Source organism: Ranitomeya imitator, chromosome 2, assembly GCF_032444005.1.
Source record: "Ranitomeya imitator isolate aRanImi1 chromosome 2, aRanImi1.pri, whole genome shotgun sequence".
Taxonomy (NCBI): domain Eukaryota; kingdom Metazoa; phylum Chordata; class Amphibia; order Anura; family Dendrobatidae; genus Ranitomeya; species Ranitomeya imitator.
The window spans coordinates 394,257,685-394,283,432 of record NC_091283.1 but is presented as its reverse complement, the minus strand read 5'-3'; the positions used below and the strand labels follow the sequence as shown (position 1 = coordinate 394,283,432).

The 25,748-nt window shown below is 43.0% G+C and overlaps 1 protein-coding gene across 1 annotated transcript in view; it reads left to right on the top strand.

Moving 5' to 3' along the window:
- Window positions 1-24,875, top strand: part of LOC138667012 (oocyte zinc finger protein XlCOF22-like) — a 47,876-nt gene extending 23,001 nt beyond the window's left edge. The window contains exons 6-7 of the mRNA XM_069755242.1: window positions 747-825; window positions 21,291-24,875. Coding sequence (XP_069611343.1) covers window positions 747-825; window positions 21,291-22,459 — 1,248 coding nt within the window. The 3' untranslated portion in view covers window positions 22,460-24,875. The remainder of the gene's footprint in view (window positions 1-746; window positions 826-21,290) is intronic.
- Window positions 24,876-25,748: the final 873 nt, after the last annotated feature.

Sequence of the window (25,748 nt, the reverse complement as noted above, 5' to 3'; positions counted from 1 at the left end):
ACTCTTTACTGTCATGCAGCTAGAGATGGAGAAATGATGCAGGGAGTATTTTCTTGGCCTATCTGAGCACTCTGATATCTGTGGATGACTGTTTCTACACTAGAGCTTACCTAAGAATCGTGACCAACGAACCTCATTACTTCATGGTAGCTTTTTACTCTATGGCTAAAGGAAACTGTACCATGTCACATGGGTTATATAGTGTTGAATTTCTTCCAGGAACATGACAGTAAGTTTTCAATGTTTCTTCGAGTTTCCAGAAGATCATTCTTTAGAGCATTTACAAGCTCGGTAGTATAGACTGTTCATAGAATGTTGGTGCCTCTATCTAATTTACAAAAACTGTAAGAGGCTATCCTATTGGTATGGGCAAATATTCCTGAAGAGTGATCTTAACATAGAATGGAATCTATTACACGATAAATGGCTGAGGTCCTGAAGACCAGAGAAGATCGAAAGTGCTACTAGATAGGTGTCTCTAATAAAGTGGCCTTTCAGTCTATGTTTTATACTTGGTGGAGATGACTGGGTAACGCTGATCATAGACATTAGATGTAGTCTGGATCTTCTCTTAATCTTTCTGATTAGAATTAGGAGCCAACAGGTTGGATTTATAACAGAGACCTGCAGCTGTGATAACATCTGCTGTCATTTTTGATCATCATGTTTATGATCTTTTCTCCTCTTGGGAAATCATCTCATGCGACTTCCACGTCTTTCTGTGACTTTTACAAAATTTGTTTCAGGATGAAGATGTGACCGATCTTAATATTATAGAGACATATGTGAGGGGTGATGAGCTGTGTAAAGAGGAGATTCTTACAGGTGAGTATTAACCACTGAATGCAGGGAAGTCACAGATTCTACTCAGTTATTTCCTGGTACAATTAAATGGTGAATATTGCAGGGTACATTGCACAAAGTAAATTTACTTTTCAGGTGTTTTTTGCCACTAAAATCAAAGTAATCCACATGAAAAAACGTTTTCTATTTACTCAGTTTTGTGGCACAATTTCAAGGGGCAACATTTAACGGATAGAACCAAATACAGCTCTGATGTCTACATTCTATACTGGTCATAGAAACACTGAAAACTATATAATTACCAGGTCTGGGAAGAGTTACCCATATATATTCGAGTATAAGCCGACACGAGTATAAGCAGAGAACAAAAATTTGGCCAGAAAAAACAGGGAATACTTATTGACTCGAGTATAAGCCTCAGGTGGGAAATGCAGCAGCTACCGGTAAATTTCAAAAATAAAAATAGATACCAATAAAAGTAAAATTAATTGAGACATCAGTATATTAAGTGTTTTTGAATATTCATATTGAATCAGGAGACCCATATAATGCTCTATAAAGTTCATGATGGGCCCCATAAGATGCTCCATACAAAATACGCCCCATATAATGCTCCATAAAGTTCATGATGGTCCCCATAAGATGCTCCATATTAAAATATGCCCCATAGAATGCTGCATAAAGGTGGATGGCCATATAAGATGTTCCATAGAATCTTATGCCCCATATAATGCTGCACAAAGGTTGATGGCCCCATAAGATGCTCCATAGAATATTATACCCCATATGCTGCTGCGATTAAAAAACATACTCACCTCTTGTCGCTGGGGGTCTGGTGCTGGTGTCCTGAGCAGGAGGGGACACCGGCGCGCTATGGAGGCCAGGTGCGGGAGGCACTTGCGATATTCACCTGTCCCCGTTCCACCGCCGCACGCCGCTGTGTCTTCCAGGTGTCTGTAGTGACTTTTCAGGCAGGGGGCATGCACTAAACACATCATTGCGCCCTCTGCCTGAACGTCACAGCCAGAGGACGCGGAAGACAGAGAGCGGCGGTGGAACAGGGACAGGTGAATATCACATGGCTCACCCTCCCCTGTTATACTCACCCTCTTGGTGCGGTCCCTGCTTCTACGATGGTCTCTGGCATCGGCAGCTTGTTCCTGTGTTCAGCGGTCACATGGTACCGCTCATTAAAGTGATGAATATGCGCTCCACACCTATGGTAGTGGAGTCACGTCCATGTTCATTACTTTAATGAGCGGTACCACGTGACCGCTGAACACAGGAAGATCTGCGGGCGCCGGAGAACATTGGAGAAGCAGGGAAGTGCAGAGACCGCACCGGGAGCAGGTGAATATGATGTGACAGCCGCCGCTCCCACTCTCCCGCCGACCCCCTGGGACAATGACTTGAGTATAAGCCGAGAGGGGCACTTTTAGCCTAAAAAATGGGCTGAAAATCTCGGCTTATACGCGAGTATATACGGTATATAAATTACTGTGATCATTTAAACCAGAAAGGCATCTTCCTGAGCCAATTTATTCAATAATTGCGTATTTCTTGTAGCACATATCCATATACCCGTCAATTTCTGGAGCCTAGGATGTTTTCAGTGATTCGATAGCTTTGGTGATTTCAGGAACATCAGTGCTGAAGGACATTCTTGCAAGATACAGTTGTGGCCAAAAGTATTGACACCCCTGCAATTCTGTCAGATAATACTCAGTTTCATCCTAAAAATGATTGCAAACACAAATTCTTTGTTATTATTATCTTCATTTAATTTTGTCTTAAATGAAAAAACACAAAAAGAATTGTCCTAAAGCCAAATTGGATATAATTCCACACCAAACATAGAAAAGGGGGTGGACAAAAGTATTGGCACGGTTCGAAAAATCATGTGATTCTTCTCTAATTTGTGTTATTAACAGCACCTGTAACTTACCTGTGGCACCTAACAGGTGTTGGCAATAACTAAATCACACTTGCAGCCAGTTGGCATGGATTAAAGTTGACTCAACCTCTGTCCTGTGTCCTTGTGTGTACCACATTGAGCATGGAGGAAAGAAAGAAGACCAAAGAACTGTCTGAGGACTTGAGAAACCAAATTGTGAGGAAGCATGATCAATCTCAAGGCTACAAGTCCATCTCCAAAGACCTGAATGTTCCTGTGTCTACCGTGCGCAGTGTCATCAAGAAGTTTAAAGCCCATGGCACTGTGGCTAACCTCCCTAGATGTGGACGGAAAAGAAAAATTGACAAGAGATTTCAACGCAAGATTGTGCAGATGTTGGATAAAGAACCTCGACTAACATCCAAACAAGTTCAAGCTGCCCTGCAGTCCGAGGGTACAACAGTGTCAACCCGTACTATCCATCGGCGTCTGAATGAAAAGGGACTGTATGGAAGGAGACCCAGGAAGACCCCACTTCTTACCCCGAGACATAAAAAAGCCAGGCTGGAGTTTGCCAAAACTTACCTGAAAAAGCCTAAAACGTTATAGAAGAATGTTCTCTGGTCAGATGAGACAAAAGTAGAGCTTTTTGGGCAAAGGCATCAACATAGAGTTTACCGGAGAAAAAAAAGAGGCATTCAAAGAAAAGAACACGGTCTCTACAGTCAAACATGGCGGAGGTTCTCTGATGTTTTGGGGTTGCTTTGCTGCCTCTGGCACTGGACTGCTTGACCGTGTGCATGGCATTATGAAGTCTGAAGACTACCAACAAATTTTGCAGCATAATGTAGGGCCCAGGGTGAGAAAGCTGGGTCTCCCTCAGAGGTCATGGGTCTTCCAGCAGGACAATGACCCAAAACACACTTCAAAAAGCACTAGAAAATGGTTTGAGAGAAAGCACTGGAGACTTCTAAGGTGGCCAGCAATGAGTCCAGACCTGAATCACATAGAACACCGGTGGAGAGATCTAAAAATGGCAGTTTGGAGAAGGCACCCTTCAAATATCAGGGACCTGGAGCAGTTTGCCAAAGAAGAATGGTCTAAAATTCCAGCAGAGCATTGTTAGAAACTCATTGATGGTTACCGGAAGCGGTTGGTCGCAGTTATTTTGGCTAAAGGTTGTGCAGCCAAGTATTAGGCTGAGGGTGCCAATACTTTTGTCTGGCCCATTTTTGGAGTTTTGTGTGAAATGATCAATGATTTGCTTTTTGCTTCATTCTCTTTTGTGTTTTTTCATTTAAGCCAAATTAAATGAAGATAATAATACCAAAGAATTTGTGATTGCAATCATTTTCAGGAAGAAACTGAGTATTATCTGACAGAATTGCAGGGGTGTCAATACTTTTGGCCACAACTGTATTTTGATCTGATGTTGGGATGCTTTATAGATTTAGAATGTCATACATTTCTTGATGAGTAGGTTGATACGTCGGGGGGTCAGAAGCCAGGTTAAACCATGATTCCTAATAAGAGCAAAATTGATCAGCAATCATTCTAGGCTCTATAATTTTTCCCCCTTCTATTTCTATTAAATGCGCTTTTATGTCTTTGATTAGTTTAATTAATTTTATAGCTAACAAAAGTCCAGCTTTATTATTGTGAATATACAAATTAAGTTGATTTTTTTTTTTTTTTACAAAAGATCAAACTTTAACAAAAGAATAGACTGAAGATTTAAGTGGATGAATCAGAGTTTCAACCTATCTACAAAGAGAGAGAGACGTTTTGTGTATAGTTACCAATTGGGAAATTTTTTTTTAAGGATATCTGGGGCTTCCTTATTTCAACCACTTTTTGCTTTAGCACATGCTTAACATTCCTCATATGAAAGATTTGTGTGCAGTCCATAGAGAAAGGGGAATAAATTATATTTAGGCCTCGCTCATACAATGTTTTATCAGACAGTACATAGACCAATGTTATACTATGGGGTGGTGCTGATTAACTTTTTTTTCATGCCGATTCGACATAAGAAAAAAATTTACAATTTACAGTGCAAATCGGATGGTACTCATCAATCCAAGTCTATGGGTGCGTGGAAAATATTGAACTGCACTTGGGTGTCACAGAATGGAGAAAATAGGGAAATTTTGTTCTCTGACTACTCCTCACCTGTGCTGCACTAAGCCAGCACTCTACGAAAACTTGGATAAGAGTTTGATCAGAGTGTCATTAACATAATCGATCTGATTCTCACATGAGAAAATCTACGCTCTTGTGATCCCAGTCTTAATGCGGAGACTAAAGTCTGGATGAGAAAGTTTAGAATTGTTACATTTACATTTAGATGGGTGAAGAGAATTAAAGTCAGGGATATAAGAGAGTGGTCCAACCACAAGATAATATAGATTATGGAACTTATTGTGAGGAAAAGTGAATTTTTTTTTTATCTACCATGCAAAAATCTTTATCTACTTATATCTATATACCTCCACTGTCAAGTGTCATCAAAATTTGCCTGCAATTTTATTGCCAATGTTATTATATTCAGAAGATCAAGGATGAGCTGAGAGCAAGTTATGTTCCCTTAGTGAGGAGAAGCTAGGGAATTGCCACTTGATTCTGGTAAATCTGTAATATTATCCACAGGTTCTGATAGCTCTGCTGTATGCTGTGAGTTTCCTTGGAACAGTTGAATTATAACTTTTTTTTACCCCATTGTGCAGTATGACATAAATGTGTAACTAAGCACCAAGTGTCAGTGCTACTCTGAGAAATGGTTATCCCCCACAGCTAGACAATATTAATGTTACAATTAATGCACTATATTGAGTACAGTGTTATTTTTGTGGCGCTCACTAGTATATAGGTATGACAAATTCTTTTCCTGCATTTGTTAGTGCAGCTTTCCTCACAAATATCACAGTTCTACAGGCCATACAATGGATACTGATGAAGGAACGTGTGACCAGATCTTTCCACCAGCCTTCTCAAATTGACAAACATGTCATATGGGAAACCTGCTTTTCCATTGGAGGAAGCTGATGGACTGACAGGTCACATGCTCCAGCAGCCATTTTTGTGGACTGGTGCAGACATACAGACCTGCAGCGGCATGTTCAAGAAAAAAAACTGTCATACCTACAACCCTTGGCAAAAATTATGGAATCACCGGCCTTGGAGGATGTCCATTCAGTTGTTTAATTTTGTAGGAAAAAAGCAGATCACAGACATGGCACAAAACTAAAGTCATTTCAAATGGCAACTTTGTGGCTTAGAAACAAGCTAAGAAACAATAAAAGAAATTAAGAACAAAAAATGTGGTAGTCAGTACTGGTTACTTTTTATAACCAAGCATAGGGGAAAAATTATGGAATCACTCAATTCTGAGGAAAAAATTATGGAATCACCCTGTAAATTTTCATACCAAAAAATAACACCTGCATCAAAAAAGGAGTGATCACACCTTGTAGAGCTTTTGCATCAAGTGGACTGACATGAATCATGGCTCAAACATGAGAGATGTCAATTGAAACAAAGGAGAGGATTATCTAGCTCTTAAAAGAGGGTAAATCATCACGCAATGTTGCAAAAGATGTTGGTTGTTCACAGTCAGCTGTGTCTAAAATCTGGACCAAATACAAACAACATGGGAAGGTTGTTAACGGCAAACATACTGGTAGACCAAGGAAGACATCAAAGCGTTAAGACCGGAAACTTAAAGCAATATGTCTCCAAAACAGGAAATGCACAACAAAACAAATGAGGAACGAATGGGTGGAAACTGGAGTCAACGTCTGTGACCGAACTTTAAGAAACCGCCTAAAGGAAATGGGATTTACATACAGAAAAGCTAAATGAAAGCCATCATTAACACCTAAACAGAAAAAAACAAGGTTACAATGGGCTAAGGAAAAGCAATCGTGGACTGTGGATGACTGGATGAAAGTCATATTCAGTGATGATTCGCGAATCTGCATTGGGCAAGGTGATGATGCTGGAACTTTTGTTTGGTGCCGTTCCAATGAGATTTATAAAGATGACTGCCTGAAGAGAACATGCAAATTTCCAGAGTCATTGATGATATGGGGCTGCATGTCTGGTAAAGGCACTGGGGAAATGGCTGTCATTACCTCTTCAATAGATGCACAAAGTTATGTTGATATTTTGGAGACTTTTCTTATCTCATCAATTGAAAGGATGTTTGGGGATCATGAAATCATTTTTCAAGATGATGATATATCCTGCCATAGAGCAAAAACTGTGAAAACATTCCTTGAAAAAAGACACATAAGGTCAATGTCATGGCCTGAAAACAGTCCGGATCTCAATCCAATTGAAAATCTTTGGTGGAAGTTGAAGAAAATGGTCCATGACAAGGCTCCAACCTGCAAAGCTGATCTGGCAACAGCAATCAGAGAAAGTAGGAAAGTAGGAGCCATATTGATGAAGAGTACTGTGTGACACTCATTAAGTCCATGCCTCAGAGACTGCAAGCTGTTATAAAAGCCAGAGGTGGTGCAACAAAATACTAGTGATGTTTTGGAGTGTTTTTTGTTTTTCATGATTCCATAATTTTTTCCTCAGAATTGAGTGATTCCATAATTTTCCCCCTATGCTTGGTTAAAAAAAAGTAACCATTACTGACTACCACGTTTTTTGTTCTTGATTTCTTTTAGTGTTTCTTAAAGCCAGAAAGTTGCCTTTTGAAATGACTTTAGTTTTGTGCCATGTCTGTGATCTGCTTTTTTTCTACAAAATTAAACAACTGAATGAACATCCTCCAAGGCCGGTGATTCCATAATTTTTGCGGGGGGTTGTATACAGTAGTAAATAAACACAAAATCAAGATACAGCCCCACCCCCCAACACACCTGTTAAAATAATTATAATGTTGCCAACTCCTTTAAGTGCCATGGATAAAATGTACTGTATATACTCGAGTATAAGCCGAGATTTTCAGCCCATTTTTTGGGGGCTGAAAGTCCCTCTCTCAGCTTATACTCGAGTCATACCCGGGGGTCGGCAGGTGAGGGGGGGCGGGGGCAGTGTAATTATACTTACCTGCTCCCGGCGCAGTCCCTGGACGTCCCTGCTTCTTCCCCGGCGCTGCAGCTTCTTCCTGTATTGAGCGGTCACATGGCACCGCTCATTACAGAAATGAATATGCGGCTCCACCTCTCATAGAGGTGGAGCCGCATATTCATTACTGTATATGAGCGGTAACGCTGCCCGCTCAATACAGGAAGAAGATGCAGCGCCGGGGAAGAAGCAGGGACGCAGCGCCAGGACCAGGTAAGTATACGGGGAGGGGGAGCGGAGCGCTGTGCGATAGTCACCTGCTCCTCGGTCCGGGTGTCGCTCTGTCTCCAGCAGTGACGCTCAGGTGAGAGGGCGCGGTGACTTAGTCAGTGCGCACCCTCTGCTGAGCGTCAGTGCCGAAGATGGAGCCGCACAAGAAGCAGGTAAAAGTGCCGGGGTCCTGAGCGAAGAGAGGTGAGTATGTGATTTTTTTTTTTATGGCAGCAAAAGCAAATGGGGCAAGTGTCTGTGCAGAGCATCTTATGGGGCCATAAGACTTGTGCAGCATTATAAGGGGCAAGTGACTGTGCAGACCATCTTATGGGGCCATACTTGTGCGGCATTATAAGGGGCAAGTGGCTGTGCGGAGCATTTTATGGGGCCATAACACTTGTGCAGCATTATAAGGGGCAAGTGACTGTGCAGACAATTTCATGGGGCCATACTTGTGCGGCATTATAAGGGGCAAGTGGCTGTGCGGAGCATCTTATGGGGCCATACTTGTGCAGCATTATAAGGGGCAAGTGGCTGTGCAGACCATCTTATGGGGCCATACTTGTGCAGCATTATAAGGGGCAAGTGGCTGTGCGGAGCATCTTATGGGGCCATACTTGTGCAGCATTATAAGGGGCAAGTGGCTGTGCGGAGCATCTTATGGGACCATACTTGTGCAGCATTATAAGGGGCAAGTGGCTGTGCAGAGCATCTTATGGGGCCATACTTGTGCAGCATTATAAGGGGCAAGTGGCTGTGCAGAGCATCTTATGGGGCCATACTTGTGCAGCATTATAAGGGGCAAGTGACTGTGCAGAGCATGTTATGGGGCCATAACACTTGTGCAGCATTATAAGGGGCAAGTGGCTGTGCGGAGCATCTTATGGGGCCATACTTGTGCAGCATTATAAGGGGTAAGTGGCTGTGCGGAGCATCTTATGGGGCCATACTTGTGCAGCATTATAAGGGGCAAGTGGCTGTGCGGAGCATCTTATGGGGCCATACTTGTGCAGCATTATAAGGGGCAAGTGGCTGTGCGGAGCATCTTATGGGGCCATACTTGTGCAGCATTATAAGGGGCAAGTGGCTGTGCGGAGCATCTTATGGGGCCATACTTGTGCAGCATTATATGGGGCAAGTGGCTGTACGGAGCATCTTATGGGGCCATAACACTTGTGCAGCACTATATGGGGCAAGTGGCTGTGCGGAGCATCTATATGGGGCCATAACACTTGTTCAGCACCATATGGGGCAAGTGGCTGTGCGGAGAATTCTGTATGGGGCCATAACACTTGTGCAGCACTATATGGGGCAAGTGGCTGTATGGAGCATCTTATGGGGCCATACTTGTGCAGCATTATAAGGGGTAAGTGGCTGTGCGGAGCATCTTATGGGGCCATACTTGTGCAGCATTATAAGGGGCAAGTGGCTGTGTGGAGCATCTTATGGGGCCATACTTGTGCAGCATTATAAGGGGCAAGTGGCTGTGCGGAGCATCTTATGGGGCCATACTTGTGCAGCATTATAAGGGGCAAGTGGCTGTACGGAGCATCTTATGGGGCCATAACACTTGTGCAGCACTATATGGGGCAAGTGGCTGTGCGGAGCATCTGTATGGGGCCATAACACTTGTGCAGCATTATATGGGGCAAGTGGCTGTGCGGAGCATCTATATGGGGCCATAACACTTGTTCAGCACCATATGGGGCAAGTGGCTGTGCGGAGAATTCTGTATGGGGCCATAACACTTGTGCAGCACTATATGGGGCAAGTGGCTGTGCGGAGCATCTGTATGGGGCCATAACACTTGTGCAGCATTATATGGGGCAAGTGGCTGTGCGGAGCATCTATATGGGGCCATAACACTTGTTCAGCACCATATGGGGCAAGTGGCTGTGCGGAGAATTCTGTATGGGGCCATAACACTTGTGCAGCACTATATGGGGCAAGTGGCTGTACGGAGCATCTTATGGGGCCATAACGCTTGTGCAGCACTATACAGGGCAAATATCTCTATGGAGCATCTTATGAGGCCCTTATTACCCTTTATGCAGCATTTTATGGGGCATATTTTAATATGGAGCATCTTATGGGCCCATCATGAACTGTATGGAGCATTATATGGGGCTCCTGATTCAATATGGATATTCAAAAACACTTAACCTACTGATGTCTCAATTAATTTTACTTTTATTGGTATCTATTTTTATTTTTGACATTTACCAGTAGCTGCTGCATTTTCCACCCTAAGCTTATACTCGAGTCATTAAGTTTTCCCAGTTTTTTGTGGCAAAATTAGGGGGGTCGGCTTATACTCGGGTCGGCTTATACTCGAGTATATACGGTATGTTAATTCACTTGGAACAATGCCACCTTTGCAGATAATTATGGAGATTGAAGAGGTATACTTGGTCCAAGAATTTTTCCTTTACCGCTGGAGTGGTGTTAAACACAAGTCCCCTGCCCCTGGTCATATGTTCACACTCCGGCGCCTTCACCTTTTCTCGCTGCTGCTCCAATCCTGCGAGGATATCTTGTGAGTGCAGCTTCTGACTGGCCAGAAGTCAGAAGCTATATTTCAAGTAGAGATGGGCGGACCCCTGGATGGGTCCAGCGGGTTCTGCTTAACAGTTAAAAAAATGTGGGTTCAGGTACGAGAACAGTACCCGAACCCGGACCCTATTTACTTGAATGAGGGGCCCCAACATCCAGTGTTTGCCATGCTGTCATGTGCATGACACCGTGGAAAACACCTCTTCTGATCATTACGATTGGTCAGACAGCAGCGGTTCCCACACTGTCCAATGACAGCGTGAGCACGTAGTTTACCTCCGGTCACTGGTGTTGGCTGATAGACTACTGCTTGCATCAGCTAATAACAGTGAGAGCAGGCGCTGGCTGATGGGAGTATTCATCACCCATCACCTACTCTCTAAAGAAATCTACTATATAATTGTCTATGGGTCACTTCCGTCTTTCTGTCTGTCTGTCTGTCACAGATATTCATTGGTCGTGGCCTCTGTCATTGAAATCTAAGTCGCTGATTGGTCGCGGCAAAACAGCCACGACCAATCAGCGACGGGCACAGTCCGGCGGAAAAATGGCCGCTCCTTCCTCCCCGCAGTCAGTGCCGCTCCATATACTCCCCTCCGGTCAGCATTCACACAGGGTTAATGGCAGCATTACACCATGTTATGCCGCGGTGTAGCGCACTCCGTTAAAGCTGCTATTAACCCTGTGTGACCAACTTTTTACTATTGATGGTGCCTATGCAGCATCAATAGTAAAAAGATCTAATGTTAAAAATAATTAAAAAAAATAAAAAATCATTATATACTCAGCCCAGGCCTATCCCGCTGCTCGCGACACTCGGATCCATGCATTGCGGTCTTGCGAGATGATGACGTGGCGGTCTCGCGAGACCACTACATCATCATCTCGCGAGACCGCAATGCATAGACCCAAGCGTCGCGAGCAGCCACATTGGCGCGGCATTTAAATCCCGCTTCGCTGATTGGTCGCGCCCAGCAGGCGCACGCAACCAATCAGCGACATTGGCGCGGGATTTAAATCCCGCTTCGATGATTGCTCGTGCCCAGCCGGCGCGACAAATCGGCGACATTGGCGCAGGATTTAAATCCCGCTTCGCTGATTGGGCGCTACAAATCAGCGAAGCGGGATTTAAATCTTGCGCCAATATCGCTGATTGGTCGCGCGTGCCGGCTGGGCGTGACCAATCAGCCAAGCGGGATTCAAATCCCCCGCCAATGTCGCTGATTGGTCGCGCTCAGCCGGCGCGACTAATCAGTGAAGCTGGATTTAAACCACGCTGCTATTAACCCTGAGTGACCAACTTTTTACTATTGATGCTGCCTATGCAGCATCAATAGTAAAAAGATCTAATGTTAAGAATAATAAAAAAAATAAAAAATCATTATACACTCACCTTCTCAGGCCTTTCCCGTTCCTCGCGATGCACGGGTCCATGCATTGCGGTCTCGCTTCGTTGATTGGTAGCGCCCAGCCGGCGAGCGGGACCAATCAGCGACATTGGCGCGGGATTTACATCCCGCTTCGCTGATTGCTCGCGCCCATCTGGCGCGACGAATCAGCGACATTGGCACGGGATTTAAATCCCGCGCCAATGTCGCTGATTGGTCGTGCGCGCCGGCTGGGCGTGACCAATCAGCGAAGCGGGATTCAAATCCCGCGCCAATGTCGCTGATTGGTCGCGCGTGCCAGCTGGGCGCGAGCAATCAGCAAAGCGGGATTTAAATCCCGCGCCAATGTCGCTGATTAGTCACGCGCGCCTGCTGGGCGCTACCAATCAGCAAAGCGGGATTTGAATCCCACGTCAATTTCGCTGGTTGGTCGCACTCAGCTGGCGCGACTAATCAGTGAAGCGGGATTTAAATCCCGCGCCAATGTCGCTGATTGGTCGCGCGCGCCTGCTTTTGTTTGATATAAAACAAAACACCCTTTACCTTTTATATTAAAAAATAACAAACACAGTTATATTCAGCGCCCATTCCATTGAATCCCTCGTCTCCTGTAATAAAACAAAAATAAAAATCAACAATATCCCTCACCTGCATGACGTTCTGTCCCACGCTGTGATCCATGTCTGGGGATTAATAGTTTTTAACCTGGATGGTGCCAAGATGCGCCCATCCAAGCTAAGATCCACTGATGAATGAGCTGATGGGAACCGCAGTTCACCGGGAGAATTTCACTGCCCTGAATTTGAACTGCAGTGAACTCACTTCTGCACCGTGAGGTTTTTTCTCACTGTGCTAGTGGTGATCTCATCTGAGAGAGGTCACTACAGTTCATTGGCCCAGCTGGGAACGCAGCCTCAGTGACTGGAGGCAACCTCGATGAAGTCACGGCTGCTCACTGGTGCTGTGCTTGCAGCAGCTGATTCATCAGTGGTTCTCAGCCCGGACGGTCACATCTTGGCACCATCCAGGTTGAAAACTATTAATCCCCAGACATGGATTATGGTGTGGTATAGAAAGACGGACAGGTGAGGGATAATGTTGTTTTTTATTTTTGTTTTATTACATGAGACAAGGGATTCAATGGAATGGGCGTTAGGTGAGTCTCTCACAGTATATACTATAAATGCTTAGGGTAGCTTGAAACTCTACTCACAGAAAAATACCCAAAAGGCAATTCAAAAATAGCCATAAAATATAGCTTTTATTTGATATATTAAAAACATACGTGTGCACTTGACAAATACCATCACCAATAAATAAGCGTACTATAGGAAAGGCCGGAATAGTGCCAAGCCCTACGTTCACTATGTGTTTCCTACCTGCCTGCGGAGGTTGGCACCCTATTTACCTACGCCTTGGCGCCCCCGCTCCACGCCGGCTATCCCTACTAATCCCTACAACACCCTAATGGGTTAGGGGGAGAGACATATCACACATACAATGAAAAATGTGAATAGCTTGAAGGGACAAAAATATGTCAGTATGGCTAACTAGCTATATCTAGGGTTCTAAACTAGCTTGGTAATCTGTGTCCCTTTACTCACATATGTACCATTTCTAGCCAGCTTAAATATTGTCACGGCAGATAGGAGCTCAAAATCTAGGGCTGAAAACTTATGCACTTTTGGTCTGTTACAGCATGTCATATGCACTGGGGAAATGTATGTGTTGTAGTATCAGACATACCCCATGCCACCTTCTGATATCTCATTACCACGCTGCAGCATCAGATACACAATATGTGCCTAGACAGCCATAGTTTACCATATTTATTAGTGACATCATTAATATTTTAGATCCAGATACAGACCAAAAGTTCAAATCTCACAATACCTTTATACAGAATATTCCTCTAAACTCTCTTTATACAGAGTATCCCTTTAAACTCAACGCGTTTCTCCCCTTCTAATTCTAAGAGGTTCATCAGGAGTATATTCTGATAGCAAAGGGTTACTTAGCTCATATCCAAATTCAGCATGTCAGATGTAGATAGCTGCACCACCGGGCCGATCCCCTATCCTTGTAGCGCTTACAGACAAGTGCTAAATGCTGTGCATTATATAGGCTCTAAATCATCACTGCACTCATCTCACCTGGGTGTTTGGGACGCCATAGCCCTTTCCGGCGTTACTGAATCCACGCATCTATAACGTCATCTAATAGCGATGCACCCGCGTCATACCAATGCGCTGCCGCCAAAACAGGCCGATTGCACTGCGCAGGCGACGTCTTTTTCTCAGCTGCGAATGCGCAACAGCGTTATGTTTAGTTACGGCGCTCCTTATTACTATGACGCTTACAAAACAGGGACGCTCAAGCGTCATCACAATGCGCCACCGCTGAAATAACGCAAGCGCCGGCTTCTTCTAAGTAGCGCATGCGCCCCAGCGTACCAGACATGGATCCACTGATCTATATCAAAAATACCAAACGCCCCCATGTTCTTCAGCATAGTGCTAACGCGCAAGCTGGTCTAAAAGCTGTTGATTTCTTTCTAAGATCTAGAGGGATCCAATTTAACGAACACAATTGATTTATTAACCGCCTCCTACTTTTCATCTTGACTCACAACTATTTTTTGTTTGAGGGGAGGTTCTACCACCAGCTCAGGGGCACTGCTATGGGGAGCCCATGTGCCCCCACATATGCAAATTTGCTCCTGGGCTGGTGGCAGGATACGATTATGTTCGGGGAAGAAAAGCTGGCACTATGGGGCTCCCAGATATTATTCTGGGGGCGCTTCATAGATGACATTCTAATTCTATGGACGGGGGATGTTGCCTCATTCCATGCTTTCGTTCAGGATCTCAATATAAATGACATAGGTCTTACATTTACATCTGAAATTGATAAAGACAAAATCAACTTTTTAGACATTACAATAAGTAAGGATAATGAGGGTCATCTTGCAACCACGATATATAGGAAGCCCACCTCGACTAATAATCTATTGAACTGGAGCAGTCATCACCCCTATGGCCTTAAAAAAGGGATTCCAAAAGGACAATACATGAGGGTGAGGAGAAATTGTTCCTCGGATTCTTCCTTCTATGCTGAATCACGTGAACTAAGGGATAGATTCCTGATGAAAGGATACCCAAATAACATTCTGCAGAATACATTCAAACAGATAGAGAAGATCCCTAGATCTAATCTACTGCGGCCAAGGGACAGAGACGATTCAGAGGCCCTGGTGAGGCTCATCAGGAGTTTTGATGACTGCTCTCAGGAGGTTAGGAAGATCATCAGTAGATACTGGGGTATACTACGTGCAGACACGGACATTAAGGAGTACCTATCTGAGACACCCATGATTACTTATAGAAGAGGGAGATCTCTAAAGGACCAACTAGTGCATAGCACCTTTACTCCCCCCTTAACTACGGGTACATGGCTTGAAAAGAGACAATTAGGTACTTTTCGTTGTGGCGGGTGCTCTTTTTGTGGCTATGTGGCTACAGGTAATCATTTTTCAAGTGCCAGTACGGGACGGACTTTTGAAACTAGACATTTTGCAAATTGCAAAACTAGCGGAGTTATCTATCTCTTCAGTTGCACTTGCCCAATCAATTATGTTGGAAAAACGAGAAGGGAATTCCGTAGGAGAATAGGTGATCATGTGGGGGACATAAAACATGCGAGGGATACCCCAATCTCTCGACATGTACGGTCTGTACATCAGGGGGATTTAAAATCTTTTTCGTTCTGTGCCGTTGAGGTGGTCACCCCCTCTATTCGAGGAGGTGATTGGGATCATAGAATCTTACAAAAAGAACTCAAGTGGATCCATAGATTGGACACGGTATCTCCGGCAGGACTAAACGAACAAATGAACTTTGGCTGTTATCTATGACTCTTTATGCATAAAGGTTGAGAGATAAGTGGTTAGGGAAAACCTGTCGTATTGACCCGAATGGGTCAGATATAATAGCTATCGGTCCATATTGTGGACAAAGGATTTTGTTGATACCTATCATATTATGATGGTTATGTAAAATATTTTTTTTTTTAGTAGTGCATTATATAGATATGGGTCTCAGAGAAATATTGGTGAAGGGTTAGTGGATTATTCTATCGATAAAAATAAAAATGAAAATAAATTTGCAGATTGCTGTTAGGCGAACCATTAATATATACAGCATATTTATGCTTGGCTTAAGAAGTAATGAATAATGCTTGATTTATTCTTGTAGCTATTGTTGCCTTTTGAAAATTAGTTCGATAAAGTTTTGCTTGTGAATATAGGACACTAATGACTTCGTTATCTCATGTATACCACTATAGGATCTGAGTCCCAGCATCACTGCACCAGGGTGTAGATGTGTAGATGCATATAGCATTTGGTTATATGAGATGGCCTGTAAAAAATGGATATAGGCGGAATTATGGTCTATCCGACATACGTGACGCATTGTATTATTGCGCATGAGCTCTGTAGTATTATTGCGCGTTAGCACTATGCTGAAGAACATGGGGGCGTTTGGTATTTTTGATATAGATCAGTGGATCCATGTCTGGTACGCTGGGGCGCATGCGCTACTTAGAAGAAGCCGGCGCTTGCGTTATTTCAGCGGTGGCGCATTGTGATGACGCTTGAGCGTCCCTGTTTTGTAAGCGTCATAGTAATAAGGAGCGCCGTAACTAAACATAACGCTGTTGCGCATTCGCAGCTGAGAAAAAGACGGCGCCTGCGCAGTGCAATCGGCCTGTTTTGGCGGCAGCGCATTGGTATGACGCGGGTGCATCGCTATTAGATGACGTTATAGATGCGTGGATTCAGTAACGCCGGAAAGGGATATGGCGTCCCAAACACCCAGGTGAGATGAGTGCAGTGATGATTTAGAGCCTATATAATGCACAGCATTTAGCACTTGTCTGTAAGCGCTACAAGGATAGGGGATCGGCCCGGTGATGCAGCTATCTACATCTGACATGCTGAATTTGGATATGAGCTAAGTAACCCTTTGCTATCAGAATATACTCCTGATGAACCTCTTAGAATTAGAAGGGGAGAAACGCGTTGAGTTTAAAGGGATACTCTGTATAAAGAAAGTTTAGAGGAATATTCTGTATAAAGGTATTGTGAGATTTGAACTTTTGGTCTGTATCTGGATCTAAAATATTAATGATGTCACTAATAAATATGGTAAACTATGGCTGTCTAGGCACATATTGTGTATCTGATGCTGCAGCGTGGTAATGAGATATCAGAAGGTGGCATGGGGTATGTCTGACACTACAACACATACATTTCCCCAGTGCATATGACATGCTGTAACAGACCAAAAGTGCATAAGTTTTCAGCCCTAGATTTTGAGCTCCTATCTGCCGTGACAATATTTAAGCTGGCTAGAAATGGTACATATGTGAGTAAAGGGACACAGATTACCAAACTAGTTTAGAACCCTAGATATAGCTAGTTAGCCATACTGACATATTTTTGTCCCTTCAAGCTATTCACATTTATCATTGTATGTGTGATATGTCTCTCCCCCTAACCCATTAGGGTGTTGTAGGGATTAGTAGGGATAGCCGGCGTGGAGCGGGGGCGCCAAGGCGTAGGTAAATAGGGTGCCAACCTCCGCAGGCAGGTAGGAAACACATAGTGAACGTAGGGCTTGGCACTATTCCGGCCTTTCCTATAGTACGCTTATTTATTGGTGATGGTATTTGTCAAGTGCACACGTATGTTTTTAATATATCAAATAAAAGCTATATTTTATGGTTATTTTTGAATTGCCTTTTGGGTATTTTTCTGTGAGTAGCGTTAGGTGAGTAAAACTGTGTTTGTTATTTTTAAATAAAAAAAGGAAAAGGGTATGTGCACACGATGCAGATTTAGTGCAGAAAAATCTGCTGCAGTTCTGCACTAAATCTGCATCTCCTGGCAGAATCTGCAGGTGTGTTTTTTATGCGTTTTTGATGCGTTTTTGATGCGTTTTTTGAGCACAAATCTGCACAAAAAACGCATGAAAAACGCATGAAAACCGCATCAAAAACGCACCTGCAGATTTCTATTATGGAGGGGTGCAGAAATGCTGCAGAACTGCACAAAAGAAGTGACAGGCACTTCTTTGAAAACTGCAGCGTTTCTGCGCAGATTTTTCTGCACCATGTGCACAGCTTTTTTTTTTCCCCATTGATTTACATTGTACTGTGATCACAGTGCAGTTCTGCAGCGTTTCTGCTGCAGAAAAATCTGCAGCAGTTCTGCACTAAATCTGCATCGTGTGCACATACCCAAAGTGTGTTTTGTTTTTATTTCAAATAAAATACTTATGCTGGCTGTGTGTTTATTTACAATATAACTATAGGATTAGTAATGGACAGGTGTCTCATAGGCAGCACTTCATTACTAATCTGTGTTAGCAAGTATTCAAAATTTAAGCTAATGGGACCACTTTTAAATCTTCTTGGACCAAAGCCCTTAACTTAGAAAAATGACCTTCTATGGCTCTCTCGTGCCGTATTTATTTGACGCGGTCCAGTCCAAATTACGTTTGCCTTTTCCTGGTGTTTCCTCTATCCTCGCATTTGTGTCCTACTGATTGGCTGATGTGGATGAGGCATCCTTCGTCATCCACATATTATTGCAAATCTCCAGCCTTCACAGGCCGCTGCAGGCGCACTTTGATCTGTCTTACTAGAGGGCAGCCCAAAGTCATGTAATGCGCATGTGCCTGAAGCAGCAGAGGAACGTGCTCCTGCGCAGGCCTGTGCTTCAACTGCACAAGAATTACAGCACTGTCTGGATGACGTATCACAATAGTCTCATAGGAAAATGTAATGCTAGACACTTCACTACATATTCCACCCAAAAAACTGAGAAAAATAAATTCCTACCCCAGTATATGAAGAGATTCAAGCAGCAATATGTTAAAAAAACACATATTTTTATTGAATTAATACATGAAATAGAATGCTGAGTAAAATGACAGGGAAAAACCTTCAACAAGGACACAGAAATTCTTCAAGAGCTAGCGATATGTTATATAGAGATCCAGCTATTAGAGGAAGCCAAGAGTATAGATTTCTAAAGTCCCAGTGCTGTGTTAAATAGAATGGTAAATTTATCCCCACCTCAATAGCTAACCATACAGTGATCCTAAATATCCTTCTGCGTCAAGGTAGCACACATCTAGAATAAATGTGTGAGAGGTACATTACCTATATCAGATGCTCCATCTAAGAAGTTTCAGGCTCCATGTCCCACTACTCCAGCGCTGTTTCGCCTATCTTCTTCTGGGGGCATCTGGATGATGTAGGGTGTGTCATCCACATGAATGAAGGCAGGAAAATGTAATTGCGGGGATAGAGGAGGCAATTGGCAAATAGCAGCAACACCCATCAGACTGCACCGCACAAGTTAGCATACGCGTGAGAAACTTATAGAAAAGTATTTTTTTAATCTGTAGGGGAGTTTGGGGGCTTAATTACAGATTGCTGTACTGTAAAACAAGAGAAGTTAATGGCTTTAGTTTATATTGGGAAAAACTGCTGACAGGTTCCCTTCTTACGTTTTGTTAAATCTTTGTTCAGGTCAGGCAAAAGAGCTTCATAATGACATTGTTGTTTCCATGCAGGTTTGAAATCATGTAAATCACTCAGTAACTGTGCTCCACCCACGCTGTACACCATTTAAGGCCGGAGGCACACTAGCGTATTGCATCCGATGCGAGAGCATCGGATGCGATATGCTAATGACCCTCGGCTGCTGCGAGCAGGAGCCAAGTGTCATGTGTCTGTGCTGCGAGCCTCTCGCACAGAGCGGATCGGAGCACAGCTGCAGAGGAGGCAGAGAAACTAATTTCCCCATCGCCTCCATCAGATGATATCCGAGTGATGTTCGCTGTCTCACTCACACCCACATGCTTATATGGGTGCGAGTGAGCCGAGAGTCGGCCGATTGTCCGTGACAATCGCAGCATGCTACGATTGTCTCTGACCGAGGAAAACGGCCGACAAAAAAATCGGCTGCTGGGAGCTGCCCCATAGTGTAACATTGGTCCGAGTGCAATGTGATTTTTTATCGCATTGCACTTGTCCGTTTAAGTCGCCAGTGTGACGCCGACCTAATATTGAAATTCTGTTCCATATGATATTTTTTATTAAATAATTATGAAAAAATAAAACAATCTTGATCAGAAATAGCCAAAGTTGTACGTATAGAATATATTTTTATTTAGGTTAAGCTAGATGTTCTAAAGCAGTGTTCCCCAAGTTCGGTCCTCAAGAGCCACCAACACGTCATGTTTTGAGGATTTCCTTAGTATTGCACAGGTCATTGAATGCTTGCCTTGCTGCAAAGGCTTTGCAAGGCTTTGCTGCAAAGCCTTGGCTTGTACATTAGTCTACTGCTTTACATCTTTGCTCTGCACGGTGCTAGACTGCATTTAGCTGTTAGGAAGAGTATGAGACAGACACCACCTAACAGCACTGACTTATTGTCCTCATTGTCTTAAGGCCCCTTCACATTAAGCGACGCTGCAGCGATACCGACAACGATCCGGATCGCTGCAGCGTCGCTGTTTGGTCGCTGGAGAGCTGTCACACAGACCGCTCTCCAGCGACCAACGATGCCGGTAACCAGGGTAAACATCGGGTAACTAAGCGCAGGGCCGCGCTTAGTAACCCGATGTTTACCCTGGTTACCATGCTAAAAGTAAAAAAAAACAAACACTAGATACTTACCTACCGCTGTCTGTCCTCCAGCGCTGCGCTCTGCTTCTCTGCACTCCTCCTGTACTGTCTGTGAGCCGGAAAGCAGAGCGGTGACGTCACCGCTCTGCTTTCCGGCTCACAGACAGTACAGGAGGAGTGCAGAGCACAGCGCTGGAGGACAGACAGCGGTAGGTAAGTATCTAGTGTTTGTTTTTTTTTACTTTTAGGATGGTAACCAGGGTAAACATCGGGTTACTAAGCGCGGTCCTGCGCTTAGTTACCCGATGTTTACCCTGGTTACCAGTGAAGACATCGCTGGATCGGTGTCACACACGCCGATCCAGCGATGTCTCCAGGGAGTCCAGCGACGAAATAAAGTTCTGGACTTTGTTCAGCGACCAACGATCTCCCAGCAGGGGCCTGATCGTTGGTCGCTGTCACACATAACGATTTCATTAACGATATCGTTGCTACGTCACAAATAGCAACGATATCGTTAACAATATCGTTATGTGTGAAGGTACCTTTAGTCAGTTGATAACCGAAGGTTAATGCAATTTGTATAAAAGTGTTATAAAATGTAATATATTATAATTTTTTATTGAAAAGAGTAAAATCAGTTTTATTGTTGGCAGATGACTGGACCGAATGTTCAGAGGAACTTCTGATATTGTCAGATTTTAAAGAAGAAGATCATGATTTCATACCAGACATATATGAAGAGAATGCTACATTCCCAAATATACCTCCAGCCATTCTCAGCAAAACTCCATCACCAAATACTGTTCAACAAATCATATCTTCTGATTCATCTCAGGTTTTTATTCAGAATAAAGATAAAAGTAGGGAGATTGAACATCAAAAGACTCACACAGTAGAGGAACGATTTTTATGTTCAGAATGTGGCAAATGTTTTACAGGGAAATGCTACCTTGATGCACATAAGAGAAGTCACACAGGGAAGAAGCCATTTTCATGCTCAGAATGTGGGAAATGTTTTGGCTATAAATCAGGTTTACTTAGACATCATAAAATTCACACAGGGGAGAAGCCATTTTTATGTTCAGAATGTGGGAAATGTTTTAGTGTTAAATCAAAACTTGTTACACATCAAAGAATTCATACTGGGGAAAAGCCATATTCATGTTCAGAATGTGGGAAATGCTTTTCTCAGAAATCTGATCTTGCTAAACATGAGAGAATTCACACAGGGGAGAAGCCATTTTTATGTTCAGAATGTGGGAAATGTTTTAAAGAGACATCAGAACTTGTTGCACATCTCAGAACCCACACAGGGGAGAAGCCATATACATGTCTAGTATGTAGGAAATGTTTTTTCCGGGCATCAGATTTTGCTAGACATAAGAGAATTCACACAAGGCAAAAATCATTGTCACACTCAGAATGTGGGAAAAATTACAAGCAGAATTCAGATCATGTTAGACGTCAGAGAATTCATGTAGAGAAGAAACCATTTTTATGTACAGAATGTGGGAGATGCTATCCTAAGAGATCTGATTTTATTAGACATCAGAGAATTCACACAGGGGAGAAACCATTTTCATGTTTAGAATGTGGCAAAAGTTTTAACCAGAAATCGGCTTTAGTTAGACATCAGAGACATCACCCAGGAGAGAAGCCATTTTCATGTCCCGTATGTGGAAAGTGTTTTGCTGAAAACTCATCTCTTATTGGACATCAAAGAGCTCATGTAGGAAAAACATTTTCATGTTCAGAATGTGGTAAAATGTTTTCCTACAAACCAAATCTTGTTAAACATCAGAAAAATCACACACGGAAGTAGATTATTTATATTTTAGAAGCGCTAAAAAACAATTGAGCAATTACAGTCGAATTTAAGTGACATGTCAATTGATAGAAAATGAAAGCAGCACTAAATGATGATTAAGAAAAAGTATACAATTACCAATAAACTGTTGTTACTGAATTCCAAATAACACCTTATAGAGGCACCTAAAAGAAGAGAACACTGGACCTCCTATCTCTTTCAGAACTGCAGCAGTTTGCCATATCAGACGTCACTAGATGTTAAAATCATTATGCAAGACTATCAGTCCATGCAGACAGGATAGCTTCTCACAGTTACTGCAAAACTGTATTATTGCCTACTGGAATCTTTATTGTTTGTGTACCGTAAGCACCTATGGTCATGGAACTGGCACTAGATCAACCTTGAGCAAAGAATATTACTTTTGATCTTTAAGAGGTTGAATAGAATAGAATCTCGTGGTAGATGTGCTGGTTTGAATATTTTTTTTTGTCTCTCCCCCACCTCATTTTTCTTCTCAACCTTTCTCTTTCCACCCTCCTTTCTTGTTTACATTCCTCTAACACACACAGAATTATTTGGCTCATGTAAGAGCTTATATTAATACTTCAGCAAGCTGATTATACTTATACTAGATGGTGGCCCGATTCTAAAGCATCGGGTATTCTAGAATATGCATGTCCACGTAGTATATTGCACAGCCCACGTAGTATATTGTCCAGCCACGTAGTATATTGCCCTGTCACGTGGTATATTGCCCAACCATGTAGTATATTGCCCAGCCACGTAGTATATTGCCCAAACACGTAGTATATTGCCCAGTCACGTAGTATATTGCCCAGCCACGTAGTATATTGCCCAGCCACGTAGTATATTGCCCAGCCACGTAGTATATTGCCCAGCCACGTAGTATATTGCCCAGCCACGTAGTCTCTTGCCCAGTCATGTAGTATATTGCCCAGCCACGTAGTATATTGCCCAGTCACGTAGTATATTGCCCAGCCACGTAGTATATTGCCCAGCCACGTAGTATATTGCCCAGCCACGTAGTATATTGCCCAGCCCTGTAGTATATTGCCCAGTTACGTAGTATATTGCCCAGCCACGTAGTATATTGCCCAGTCACGTAGTATATTGCCCAGCCACGTAGTATATTGCCCAGTTACGTAGTATATTGCCCAGTGACGTAGTATACAGCGCAGAGCCACATAGTATATTGCACAGCGACGTAGTATACAGCACAGAGCCACGTAGTATATTGCCCAGCCACGTAGTATATTGCCCAGTTACGTAGTATATTGCCCAGCCACGTAGTATATTGCCCAGTCACGTAGTATATTGCCCAGCCACGTAGTATATTGCCCAGCCACGTAGTGTATTGCCCAGTCACGTATGTCACAGGTTAAAAAATAAGGCCCCTTGTAGTTCGGTCACATGACCGTGATGTCATGGCAGGTCCTTCTCGCGCAGGCGTGCAGGACCTGTGATGACGTCATGGCAGGTCCTTCTCGTTCAGGCGTGCAGGGCCTGTGATGATGTCGCGGTCACATGACCATGACGTCATGGCACGTCCTTCTCCCATACACTCCTTGCCACCGGAACTTGCCGCTTGCATGGAGCGGTTACCGGAGCGTAGCGAGGAGCGGGAAAGGCGGCGGAAGGTGAGTATGTAATGATTTTTTATTTTTTTTATTATTTTTAACATTAGATGTTTTTACTATTGACGCTGCATAGGCAGCATCAATAGTAAAAACTTAGTCACACAGGGTTAATAGCGGCGGTAACGGAGTGAGTTACCCACGGCATAACGTGGTCCGTTAACGCTGGCATTAACCCTGTGTGAGTGGTGACTGTGGGGAGTATGGAGCGGGCGCCGACTGCAGGGGAGTATGGAGCGGGCGCTGACTGCAGGGGAGTAGGGAGGGACTAATCGGACTGTGGCCATCGCTGATTGGTCGTGGCAGCCATGACAGGCAGCAGACGAGACCAATCAGCGACTTGGATTCCATGACAGACAGAGGCCGCGACCAATGAATATCCGTGACAGACAGAAGGACAGACAGACAGACGGAAGTGATCCTTAGACAATTATATAGTAGATTCTAATGTTTAATAACAACTTGATATTAACAACCGTCAACTTTTCTGTTGTTATCATTGAACGTAATTGGAATTTTCGGTTTTCATATCAATGTTAAAACCCAGTAAAAAAAAGAAATTGTGAAAGAAGCACTACACTATAAACAGCCTCATTGATAGAATAGCAGTGCAAATAAGTGCGTGTATTTCTGTGTGTAGCACTCATACTCAAAATTGAATAAATCGAGATGTTGTAAAATTTTGTGTCCCTATATTCATAATTTGAAGCTCTGAAACAATCACACCGCAATATTATGCAAATCGAGGTACCATTAAGACAGAAAACGTAAAAATACATTGCAGGGAAGAAGCTTTTTCACATCATCTAGATCACATGCTTTGTTTGTTATATGAGCAATAATACAACAAATAATCAAATATATATATATATATCTGGCAAAAATTAAGAGACCACCACATCAAAACTCTGTCATGGGCAGCCCAATCTCCAGACCTGAGCTACATTGAAAACCTCTGGAATGTAATCAAGAGGATGCTGGATAGTCACAAGCCATCAAACAAAGAAGAACTGCTTACATTTTTGCGCCAGAAACATTGTGAAAAACTGGTGGAAAGCATGCCAAGACGCATGAAAGCTGTGATTAAAAATCATGGTTATTCCACAAAATATTGATTTCTGAACTCTTCCTGATTTAAAACATTAGTATTGTTGTTTCTAAATGATTATGAACTTGTTTTCTTTGCATTATTTGAGGTCTGAATGCACTGGTTTTTTTTTTAATTTTGTCCATTTCTCCTTTTCAGAAAAAAAAAAAAAAATTTATTGCTTGGAAATTTGGAGACATGTTGTCAGTAGTTTATAGGATAAATTACCAATTTACATTTTACTAAAAAATATACCTATAAAGACAAAAATCGGACAAACTGAGCATTTTGCAGTGGTCTCTTTAATTTTTGCGAGAGCTATACTGGTGATATCAACTACCTGTTTGTGGCACAGTATATGGGAGGGGGAAAACTTTTCAAGATGGGTGGTGACCATAGTGGCCATTTTGAAGTTGGCCATTTTGGATCCAACTTTATTTTTTCCTATGGGAAGAGGGTCATGTGACACATCAACCTTATTGAGAATTTCACAAGAAAAATAATGGTGTGCTTGGTTTTAACGAAACTTTATTTCATGAGTTATTTACAAGTTTCTCTT